This window comes from Vigna umbellata, chromosome 5, assembly GCF_029865625.1.
Source record: "Vigna umbellata cultivar VRB3 chromosome 5, Vumbellata_1.0, whole genome shotgun sequence".
In the NCBI taxonomy this organism is placed as follows: domain Eukaryota; kingdom Viridiplantae; phylum Streptophyta; class Magnoliopsida; order Fabales; family Fabaceae; genus Vigna; species Vigna umbellata.
In genome coordinates this window covers 13,348,849-13,361,852 of record NC_142169.1, presented here as the reverse complement: position 1 = coordinate 13,361,852, position 13,004 = coordinate 13,348,849, and the positions used below count along the sequence as shown (strand labels likewise).

Genomic DNA, 13,004 nt, shown 5'->3' with positions numbered 1-13,004 from the left:
ATACAAATTATAGAAAATAAAATGAAACAATGCTTTAATAAAAACACAAATAATAAAAAATAAGAGGACTAAGAAAAAATAACAGTATATTAAAGGGCCAAAACGCTATTACTTAAATTATTTAATTTTTTATAGATTTTTTTATTATAATTCTTTGAATTCGATCTTAATGTTACATATTTGATGTAGGAACAAAGTGTTAAGGAAAGGGTTCTGATATGTTGACACCAAGCAAGAGAAAATGTGAGTCCTCAAAGTAGCCTTATATATATATATATATATATATATATATATATATATATATATATATATATATATATATATATATATATATGAATATGCACGTTTTACATAGAGGCTCAGACATTTAGCTTTTACTTTATCAAAACGGCTCCTCTCACTAACTACTTGGTTTCTTTTATCTAGTTCTTATTTGTGCTTCTCCTTTGCAATACTGCAACAATGATCTCAATCATGGATTCTGTTATCACATGAAAATCAGATTGCAGAAATGCGCTCAGTTAATGATGTTCCTAACGAATTCCATTGTTTGAAGAACATATGAGGAGATCGATGCTTAGAAATAACCCCTCTTGATGAGGGTAAAATATCAAGAACAAATAGAATAAAATGATATTGTAAAAGGATAGAAAAATTTATGAACTAGAGTGATTAATTGTATTAATTAGTTCGCCTTTAACATTACTGAATATCCAAGAAACTATTTAATCACGAATAACGGGTCTATATATTGTCTGAGGTAAGTTGGGCCACTTTCAACAATAGTTTGAACCCTCGGCTGTGAAAATCATATTCCAATAAGATAAAAATAAGCTAAACTTTAAGGCACATGAGTTACATTCTCTAAAAAGTATCTGCAATTTTAAAGTTTCACAAATTTTAATACAAAGATCTCTTACCATGTAATCCTCTAAGAAACCAAAGAGTTATTAAAAGCCTTCACCTAGTAGTAATCACATTCTAATCACAAATTATTCCATCCTTTCATATCAGCATGCTCAATGGCTAACATGACAGCAATCAACATGTAGTGCATACTTGCTTTATGTTGATCTTTTCAATCATCTTTCAGTTATCAACTTATCTTTAAACCTCAGATTTATCTATTTGTATCCTGTGTAGCAACCCCTTCTCTATAGTCCAGAATATAGGTCAATCATATCTCTCAGGTTTTCAGCTATAACTTTATTTGTCAACAAACTATATATAGTAGTTATTCAAAATGGAGTGTAAAAGAATATCATATAACTAATTATGAAGGGTTGATATGTTGCTTTAATTTACAGAATTCCCAAACTTTCATTGCATATCCATCCAATAAAAAAACATATCCATTTCAGTGTTCACATATCAAAACCATGGGTCATTGAAATTTAGGTTATTTGACGTATTGTTTTAGTACATCAGAACTTTTTTCAAGGACTCAAACAAAAAAACTCGATGTATGGTAAGTGATTAAGATAACGAACGAGAAACCACTAGCTTGTGTTATTTGCTAACCATTATCAGAAAATGGAAATGGAATTGTTCATTTCACAATACTCTTTAACACCTCTGTCACCTGTGATACCGATGCAAAGGGGAGGGTGAAAGAATGATTAGTTAAAGAGAAAATTAACCGTTGCAGAGGAGAAAACGCGAAAGGGAATATCGTGGCCCCATTGATGCAGCGGGAAGTATTGAGTAATGAACTGAAGGATATTAAGTAAACCTCGGTGATCTGTTCAATTTGATCCTATTCTGCTCCAGTGGCAAACCCACCACGTGAACATTCCTTATCACATCACGTGTCAGGTTTCTTTTGGGAGTTGAAATTGAATTCTGCACATAAAACATGTGACTGAATAAAACGAGTGGTTCGTAGATGCTGCAAGTTCCTTTTGGAATGACATAGGTACAAAGTTAAAGCCTACAAGAAATTGTCCTTGTTTCCTTAATGGGACACGGCACAATCCCAGGACGAGTCTCTTGGTTACCCCCTCAACCCTCTTTCTACGAATAAGTGTGTTAGAAGCTAAACTAAAGTTGAAGTTTGGCAGACTACGAATGCTCTTGCTCTGATATCATCACCGGCCTAACTTGGTGCTCGCAACATCACAATGTCTTTCGGTTACAATTACCCAAAAGCTTATGCATTAACTTAACTTCAAACAATGCCAAGATCAACACCTTCACTGTTATATTCAATGTCTGTCATACAAGATAACTAAAGTTAGCAACTATATATGTATTCCATACAAAAACGATGCTGTTAGTTTTCATTGTATTGTATTTTCCCTAGTCAAAAAGGATACGGTGATGGGTGAATTTAGGAGGCCCATGTGAAGACATCACTGCATCCATCGACAAGAGTTAGGCTCCCGTCGGTCTTTAATGTTGCATGGCTATGCACCATAAGGAAAAAGGCAGGTGAATTCTAACGAAAATTACTAAAGTGGTTCATTCTCAGACTACGTGTCAATTTCTTGTGGCACTAGTTAGGTTATATATATATATATATATATGTAGATGTATGTACATGTGTGCATGGGAAATAAAGCAAGTTCATGACTTCACATGCGTGGTTGTATTCCGTTCATATATGGAGGTCAGTTTTGGCACTATCATCTGACTATACCAAACACATCTTACACTTATTACAAAATTTACAGTGCCAGACTATGCTGTGTTAATATTTTTCAAGTCCAATGGAAAACAGAAGAAATATTTTATCAAAATGTGACAGTTTAAACAACAGTATTATGTTTAGCCGTCTGCTAAAATGTTAGTTCTGTACTTTAAAGCAAATAGAATTTTATCCAGTGAAATGCCCTTACAAAAAAAGTTAATTAGTGTAAGGTTGAACTTCAGACAAAATGCGAAATAGAACAACTGACATGACGAGGGGGGAATATTAAAAGGTTTTGGTTTTCAACCTTATCTTTTATTGTCCACGTACCATATTATTTATAAGATTGTTTTGAGATATAGTTTACTTAAGAGCTCATAATAAGTTACAGCACTAATTTAGTTCTGAAATATTGATGGTACGCAAAAAACCAAAGTACAAATACCAACTACTTATATAACAAACCTGATATGTTTTAAGCCAGAGATTCCAGCTTTATGAAATTTGAAGACTTAGATTTTATACATATTATGTGTTTATATATAGGTTTTGTCCCCGTTTAGTAATTGGCTAACTGCATTGATAAGATATCCTCCATGCTCCAGTAGTTGTTGTTGTCGTTTGTACAACAACTGGATTGATCAGGATTTGTGTGGAACTGAGTTGAGAATGGTTCTAGCATTCCTTGATAACAGGATGGAGAATAGGTCTCCATGGGCTCAGCAATGGTGGACACTTGGCTAGTGAAAGCTTGGTGATCATTTGTCTCAGAATTACTCTGCTGCTGAAAGCTCTCACTTTGCTTCATGTGCTTCTGAATCCTTGTCCTCCAGAAGTTCTTGATCTCATTATCAGTCCTTCCGGGTAGCTGCTTGGCAATTTTGGACCACCTGCGTTGGAAAATGAGTGATTTGTGAAAGACAGTAAAATATCTGACTATTAATGTACTGGTTTTGTCATAATGTAAGAATTTAAAGTCAAAATTCTGAAATGAGTAAATCTCAGATACCTACCTAACAAATATTAATAAAGAAATATTTGCCACATTTTATATATTCAGCTCTTTTTGTATGAAAGCTAATTGACTAGGAGAATATTAGGTAGAATAGTTTGTAATAACTCTCAAAGTTGTTTTTTTATCTAATTTTTATTTTTAAATAACTATAAAGGAAAAGTAAAATGCTTTGATTTTAATAGGAGTGCATAGTCCTTTAATCTCAAAAACCCGTTTGTTGCAACTTTTTCCCCGTAAAAGTATTATCTTTTAAAAACAATTGGGCATTTGTTTCAGCTTTTAAAAATAATTAAAAGTTAGAAATATTATTAAAACTAAAAACTATTTTGAATAGCTTATGAGTGTACTTTTTAAACTAGTTTTTAATTGTAAACAAACAAAAGCAATTTATACTTATGCTAAAATCCATTATATAAGCTTCATTAAGATACAGATAAAATTTACAGACTTTTTGTTCGATATTTTTAATTTATAAAAGTCGGAAATGAATGAATGAATAGTTCGAAGCTAAATTGCAAGCTAGAAAAATACTGTTGTAGAATTTTATAAGCAGACAACTATTTAATGTGCAGACACCAACTTTGTGTGATTGTGCTGACACAAGAAGGTATTAATTAGTTGAAATAAAATTAAAAGCTACCTGAGGTTGTTGAAGCATTTCATTTTGATTAGTAAAAAAGTGGCAGCTCCTATAATAAATAGGATCAGTCTGAAAGGAGGCCATGTTCAATGGCTGAGAATCAATGTGACCATTATAAAACGATCATTATCGAGGTACGCAAAGATGCTGAATTTCTGAGTTTCCTTTGATGTATAGCAGGGCTACAAGATAAGAAAATCAGATTTCTCAATGCATGCCTCGGGTAGAGAGTATATGCTTCAAATCTCTCTTATCTTTTCTTGTACCTCTTTTCATTCCATTATCTACAAAAGCTTTTCGTGTAAGCAATTACTTATTTTCTTCGAAATTTGAACACCCCGCTCCCCACTCATCTTTTCTTGGAATTGCCTTCTTAAAACAGGTTTGACTATGTTGAAAAGGACCGTGTGTATGATTCCTGAGAGTAATGTTATGTTTAAGGATGTAATATGAATGTGAGATGTTAGAGGTTTTGGTTTGTCTGTAGGCTGAGAGAAAAAATGGATAGTGAGAACGGTACGACGATGGAGCTATAGTTAGGTTAAGGATGCACCATCTGAGCTTAACCTCAAGGGGAGAATGTTAATTTACAAGGACATCTGCCCTAGTCAAGAAAAGCCAACACGGTATGGTTTGGGTCCGTTTTCACTACCTAAACCCTAACAAAAGTTTCCTTTCATTGGAACACGAAAGATGTAAAAGTGTGCCCACTTCCATTAATGGAAGGTCCCCTCCTCTAGTTCACTTCCTTCTCCTTCACTAGGTTGCTTATAATAGCCATTTTGTAAAATTAAATTCCTTTAGTAGATAAACTTTTATTCTTATATTTATATAGATATTACTAAATGTTGATAAATAACTTCATAATTGGTCTTTTTTCTTTACCTTCTCCACATATTACTCATGATTTTCCCCCACTAAAAGCTTTACAACTACCTATACCTCTTTATTTTCTCATTCAATTTATATTCAAGTTTGCCTTCTCGTATATTATCCTTTGTCTCTTTGATTAGAAATGTTTATATAACTTTTCTTTTCATTTCAGTATGGTTTAATAATAACCCTACACCTCTTTCTCTGGGTTTTTCATGATACATATTCCTTATTGTTTACTAAACTTACTTTAAATAATAATATCTTAAATAAATAATTTTAAATATATATATAAATATAGTAGATCAAAATAAAATATATTAATATTATTTATTAATTGAGCCTTATATTTTGCTTTCCAGTAACATATGAAATAGATAATATACATAAGAAATAGGGTGTTATGATTGGTACATTTTATATATATGTTAGATGGTGCTTACTAAAAGTTTATAATTCAGTTTTATCTTCCTCTTCTTTTCATTTTTTATTTCCTTTTCTTATTACACTTTCCACACACTCTTAATTTATATTAGAAATATATATTTAATTTTTATATCGTTCTAATTCTTTATTAACATTTCTATTTTATAGAACTATTTTTTACACATGTTTCATGAAACTTTAAAGTTCATACAAAAGTATACATGAAATTCCTTTCTAAAAGTTTTCTTTTTAAATCGTAAATTTATAAATAAATTTCATTAGTTGCAATATTTAAAAAGAAAACTACTTAAAACTTCTATGAAATATAAAATGTTCAATTTGTGATTTCTTTCTATCATTATATGCATCTATCATTTTTCTCTAATTTTTCCTTTTAAAACGTCTATTTTCATTTCAGAGGTATATATCTTCTTTTTTTTTCTTCTACATGTTCAAACTTTTACCATTACTTATTAGGGAGCGATGTAAGAACATAAAATATAATAGGAAACACTTTTCTTTAAAAAATAATAGATGCTGACTAAAAACTTGAAGTGTACTTTCTTCTTCTTTTGGAAGATAACTCTACTGTCGTTGTTTACAAATCGTATTTCTCTTCCCTGATCAGCAACATCTCGAATTTTATTTATTATTAAAATTTACTTTTTTAAAACAAAACATGAAAAGTTGGTATGAAGTAAAAACCAAAATTCACCCGAACCAATATTAGAGCTACACATAATTCAAAATCAAAGAGAAAAAAAAGAAGATTTAAAATAATCCATAGAAAAATTAACCACCTTTTTTTTTATGCGCAGGAAAAATTAACTACCTATGTCTTATGTTTTTTATATCATAACCATGATGTGAAAGCGGAAGATTGAATGCCACAGTGAGCATAGATGCACAATATGTACATAAAGATGGAAATCGAAATCATTTTGGAAGCTCTAAAATTTCGTATATAAACACGAAATGTCTATAAGTTCAACAAAACCCTATTGTGGAATCTTGCTCTTGCTACAGTTATATCCTTCTATCAGAAATAGTTTTCTAAGAATGTACTAACTTGTCATCTAATGTGATACCTCCAAAATATTAAAGAGACCAATAAAGTTTTCCTTTCACCATTTGAAAACGAAGAAGGTTTCCCTTTCATTTTTGTTATAAATTTTAGTATCCACATTTTGAAAAACGGTATGGTCAAATTTTCAAGTTTTTTTTTTAATATTTTTTGACTAATTAAACCTTAAATTCAACATATTTAGTTCAGGTACAAGAAAAATTAGTTAAGTAAAATGTAAAAGAAATAAAACGTACATAAACTTGAAGGTCGAATAAAAAAGAAAATTTTGAAAAATGAAGAACCAAGATTACAAAAACAATAATAAAATAAGAACAAAAATGGTCTATTTGAGATCATAAACCAAAAATTACCATTTACCCTTTAAAATATTTTTCCGTGTAAGAATATCACTTATTTGAAATATAAGATCTTGGTGGTGGACTCATGCACTATGTTAATTTTTTAACAAGTTTCTTCTTATTATTGATATATAAATTGCATCATGAGTTCACCTGTTTCCCCACTTTGCATGAAGCTCCATGATCAAGAGCTGTTCCTCGGGTGTAATATTCCCTCTTCTAACATCGGGTCGGAGGTAGTTTAACCACCGGAGCCGGCAGCTTTTTCCAGTACGTTTAAGACCTGCAAAAGCATGATGATCCATCATTCTCTCGCAACCATAGGGCTTAGTTAGAACTAAAAAGAGAGAGAAAAAAAGAAGAAAATAGTAGAATAATAATAAAAATAATAATAATAAAAGTTGAAGAATGAAAAGTATGTTTACCAGCAGCTTTGGCCAAAGAGTTCCAAACACCTTCCCCATGATTTGCGATGTAGTTGATCAAGATTAAGTCTTCTTCCATTGTCCATGGTCCCTTTCTCACCTCAGGATCGTGAGACACGCTAGATAGTTTCTTATCCATATTATTTAGTACGAGGAAATGGAGAGAGAGAGAGAGAAGAGGTGAAGAGATATTGAAATGTTAATAAGAGTTTGGCAGGTTTAAATAGAGGCAAGGCTATGTCATTTGGTAATTGTAATGAAAATTTTCTATTAAGGATAACGACATGCTTTCACGTACCTAACTATGTTTCTCATGTCAACACATGCATGCATGACTATGATTTTTGTTTTCCCTGGCATACTATAAGAGACGAGTGTCTTTACGTACTCTCAAGTTACGCGCACATGCACTCCATATTTAAACATCAGGTGTGTACAGTATACATTTTCTTAAAAAGAAGAGTGAAGAAAAGATGTTGTGTAAATATTACCAGCCTTAGAGGTTACATTACAAGCTTTAAATTATGGGGAGTGAGAGCTTAATTCCATTGATCCTACGCAAATATCAAGAGCAAAATATGATCTCCCCTAGATCCAAGAGGAAGAATATTCATACAACTAGTGATGAAAACACATTTTAATTATTTAGAAATATTGGATTAATGGTAAAGAAAACCTAAGAAAGATCCTATTGGACATTAAGATAATCAAAAGATTATTTAGATAGGTTAGATATCCACATCAACTAAAGATAAGACAATTTCATAGTAAATAAGTAAGTGTAAATCTCACCTCACAAGTCAATTTTGTTGGTTTTAATTAGATTTAAAGTTCACTCACTAACGAAAAAAAGACAATTTTAATTTTGTGAATTTAAGTCTATTTACAAGAAAATCGACTTAAAAATGTGATGTTATATTTAAAAGTTTCAATTGCATCCAAACGTAGAAAAATTTGCCTCAATTAAGCCCTTTCCGTTAAATACAGGCTAACGGTGTTAACTGATTGATGATTTCGCAGTAAACAATTAAAACGTGGCAATATTGATAATGAGATGTGAATGACATGTAGGGTGACATGGAATTAGGTTATGGAATTGGGGAAATGAAAATCATAATTGATTTAGGGGTTTTGTGAATGAAATAAAATTACAGGTTTTGTTGTGAATGAAATCAAATTAGGGCATTTGAGATAGAGTGTTCCTGAGTTGACGAAGAGTGAAAAATCGCAGTTGGGGCTTTCAAAAGCAGAATCACATTTGGTGATTTGGAAACACTTTTCGCATTATTCATGGGGTATTTGGAAGTGCAAAGTAGGTTCCATTCGAAGGTGCGTGCACCATTGCTTTCGTTGGGTTTATGGTTGCTTTCGTTGTGGTCCCCCATAAACAAGCTACTGCCAACACAAAACAGTAAACAGGAAACCTTAATGAAGAAGAAGACAACCAACACGATAAAGTCCCATCACACATCTGTCACTTATAACCTCCTTGGGGTACTTCCCACTTAGTGTTAGCAAAATGATGAAGATGAAGTTTTGATGATGTCCAAATCAAGTCAAGAGAAATCAAGATTCAAGAAGATATTATGAAGACTTGTATTGCAATGGAAAACTTTTGTAATAATTGTAGTTCAGTGTCTAGGACTTAGATTTTTAGTGGTTTTGATTCTATGTACTTTTATATTATATAGTTGATGTCCAGAGTCAAAATGGCACTGTTTTAATCGATTAAAACAAGTATTAATCGATTAAAACAAGTATTAATCGATTAAAACGAGTAAAAGCTGAAAACTCAAACTTTTTCGATTTAATAGATTAAAATACATTTTAATCTATTAGCTAATCGATTAAAATACCTTTTAATCGATTAAAATTGACCATTGGAGTTTTCTTGCCGTTAAAACTAGCCAAAGTGCTCATTTTAATCGATTAACACTAATATTATCAATTAAAAGCGTTAAATGGCTGGAAACGAAGAACGAAAGAGTATTTGCTTGAGTCTATAAATAGGCTCTCATTTTCCTTCAACATCAACTCTTTCCTTATGCTCTAGAGCTCAGAAATCATTGAGAATTGTGTGTTCTTGTTTGGCTTGAGAAACTCTCGTTTGTGGAGCTGGTGAAGTGCTGCTACGGTGATAGAGGAATAGACGGTTCATCCTTGGTGCATCTGAGGAGCTGTTTGGAAGAGAAAGTCATCCTTCATGAAGTATTCGGAGGAAGTGTTTCATCCTTTGTGAAGACTCAAAGGAGGTGCAGGTTCATCTCTTGTGGTATCAAGAGAGGTGGCTTCTAAACTTTTACAAATTTTTTCTTTGTGATTGTAATTTGTAATTGTTTTTTGATTAGTGAGTTGTTTATCTTGTTTTGAGATAAGCGACTGGACGTAGGATTGGTAAGATCCGAACCAGGATAAAATCATCTGTGCAAATTTCTCTCAGCCTTACTCTTGTAATTTATCTTTATTATTTGCTTAGTAAGTTTAATTGAGTAGAAATTAAAAGACACACGTTTGTATTAAAACCCCTCTTGGTTTGTTATTCCACGCTAACCATTATGCTGCAGCCGCTCTAACACTTAGGGCATCCACGTAAACCTCTCCTTTGCTAGCTAAACCATACTCTTTTGTCACGTTTTAATTGTTTATACGAAATGATCAACCAGTTAACACCGTTAGTTTGTATTTAATGGAGAGGACTTACGTGAGGCAAATTTTTCTATGTTTGAATGCAATTGAAACTTTTAAACCACGTATGGACGAAATTGAACTTTTTTTAAAATGGAGGACGAACTTGACACACGTCAACCAAACTGGGGACAAAGTAAGCAATTAAACCAATAAACTAATCATGATAACCCACACTTAAGATATTTTTTCAAACCTTCGAATTCTTTCTTGTATAATATTTGTACAAACAGTGATGGTTTATATCTTAACCAAGAGGGGGTGAATTGGATTTTGCTTTCAAAAAGCTTTGCAAAATCTTTGAGTTTTCTTGAAATCAATATGATAAATATATGAGAGACAATAAAAGAGGAAGAAATAGAAAGATCAACACAAATATTTATATTAGTTCGACCAAGTCTACATCTAGTCTTCCTTCAACAACCTTAGTTGAAGGGAACCACTATAATGATAGAGTTATACAAGCAAGGATACAAAGATATCCCCTCTGAATGCACTCTCCTTCCCCAACTCAATATCACTTACAGTCCAAGATGTGAATCACCTCACAATCTCACAAACCCAGAAAGCAATCCCAACTCTCAATGCAGAACACAAAGGTTATCCTTCTGGCTCACAACAACAGGAATACAATCCTCTTGATTGTAATGAAGACACTGATCCTCAAAGAATACACCTGAGGTGCAGATATGATCAACAATTTATTAGCACAACTATCTTGCAAGAATCTTGATGATTTCTTTCCAAATATATGATCTTAATTCTCCAAGAAGTCTTAGGACGCTCCTGTAATTAATACTTAACAAACAAGGAATTTATGAAAGTGTAAGTTCATGTAATTGTATTGAATGAGCGCACAACACGTCTATTTATAGATTTTCAAATCATGACGCAGTTTAATCGATTACGCTTCTAATGTAATCTGTTAAGTTTTTCTTTTTGCTTTAATAGTTTTACGTCTGTTTCAAATTTAACCGATTAAACAGCGCATGGAATCGATTTGATAAATCATACAAGCCAACAACAAACAAATATGACTGTTATAGGCAGTTATGACTTTTAATGAAAATGATTTTCACAAGATAAACACTTTAACCGATTATGAAACTTATGTAATCGGTTAAGTTCCATACTTAAGCAAAATATCAAATCATTTTCCATTCCAAACACATCAAAGCATTCAACAAACACATGATGGCATAACAACCTGTTTTAATCGATTATACAACTAATGTAATCTGTTAATACATAACTATTTTGCCCTTGTTAAGCATATACTAAATTCTAATGAAATTTCACGAATTATAGAAACATTTTAATTTTTTATTTCTTCTAGATAGACAAAGTGCAACGTGTTTAAACAATTGATTCATTTCCATACAATAAATTCATATACCAATCAAAGATCAAACAATTGTTTTTCCATTTGTTGTGCAAGAAACTATAAAAGATTTCTTTTGTTCATTGATGGACAAATTTATGAACACCAAAATATGATGTCACAAACTTGTTTTTCAATCGGCAAGTGTGACCGAATCGTTCAAGTAATAAACTTGGTAAGACCAAGTATCGTTCTTCCCAAAGGACTCACGGCCTAGTTTAGTTGTGTGGTTTCTTGATTAGCTAAGACTTAAAGACGAAATATTTGGATTTTATATGCAAAAGACGAAAATTAAATATGTATGCATGAAGTTTTGATCAATGGCAAAAAGCAAAAGATAAACACTTTCAATGAAATTTATGTATGAATATGTTGTTGGGGGTCAATTTCATCTTATCCACTCTCATATATTTTAGGAATTCAACATTCAAATCATCATTGTTAATGCCACTCTCTAAAGTACCTTTCAAGAAGGCTTCTCCCTAATCACGAGTTCATACAATTCCTAGCATTCCTAATGATCAGTTCATAAGTGCAGGAGCTTAACGACAACCAATATCATATTGGGAGAAATTCCCCGGATCTAGACTTCCCCGTACGTGCCCGTATCGACAAAACCAATAATCATGCATCGAATGAGTTAAACAATGCAAGCATTAAGCAAAGAGGAAAAACCCTAACTAATGATGAAAGAAAGCATAAGTCTTAATTAAAAGATGTAAAAAACAGATTCCATATATGAGAGCTTCAAAAGATTACATTGATTCCCCAACAAACATACAGAGTTTAGTTCACCATATTCATGGTGAACCTAGATGAACAATAATGAAAGAATGAAAGAGATAGAAAAACCCGAGAAAGAGAAGAGGAGAGCTGTCACCATCTCCCAATCTACCCCCAAGGGGTGAAAAAGAGAGTGTTTGCTTCGTCTCTGCCAAAGATGCCTAACCCTAGGAAACCCTAAAGCTTATATATCATTCGTAAATTACAAAAAGTCAAGTCCAAGCCCATTAAAGTGCCGCTCAGCGGTAAAATACCGCTCAGCGGTGAGTACGTGACTTGTTTTCTCCCCTCAGCGGCCATTTTGCCCCTCAGCGGACCTCACGTGACTTCCAGAGTGCCGCTCAGCGGTGAGTGCGTGACTTGTTTTCTCCCCTCAGCGGCCATTTTGCCCCTCAGCGGACCTCCCGCAAGCTCTTGAGTGCCGCTCAGCGGTAAACTGCCGCTGAGCGGTGACTTCGGCTTCTCCTTTTGCACTTTTTATTGTCTTTTCTGATTTCATCTCTCTCCTTCTTCACTTCTTTCACCAAATTCACCTTAAAACCTGCACAAAAACACTGAAATCAAGCATAAACCTGTCCAGCTCTCTTATTTCTAAAAACATGAAGAAAAACATGATTTCAAGCTAGTTTCTAAGTGTAAAGGTTGCTTTTAGTGTCAATTTTAATCATGAAAATAACAGTTTTTCAACTGTTATCACAACCCCAAACTTGGAACTTTGCTTG

At 32.7% G+C, this 13,004-nt stretch overlaps 1 protein-coding gene across 1 annotated transcript; it reads right to left on the bottom strand.

The window, feature by feature from the left end:
• Nucleotides 1–2,912: 2,912 nt before the first annotated feature.
• On the bottom strand, nucleotides 2,913–7,620 carry LOC124843094 (MYB-like transcription factor EOBII). The gene is made up of 3 exons (XM_047319734.2): nucleotides 7,434–7,620; nucleotides 7,162–7,291; nucleotides 2,913–3,519 (listed from the first exon to the last, which is right to left on the bottom strand). The coding sequence occupies exons 1-3, from the start codon at nucleotides 7,570–7,572 to the stop codon at nucleotides 3,189–3,191; spliced, it is 600 nt and encodes a 199-aa protein (XP_047175690.1). The 5' UTR covers nucleotides 7,573–7,620; the 3' UTR covers nucleotides 2,913–3,188.
• Nucleotides 7,621–13,004: the final 5,384 nt, after the last annotated feature.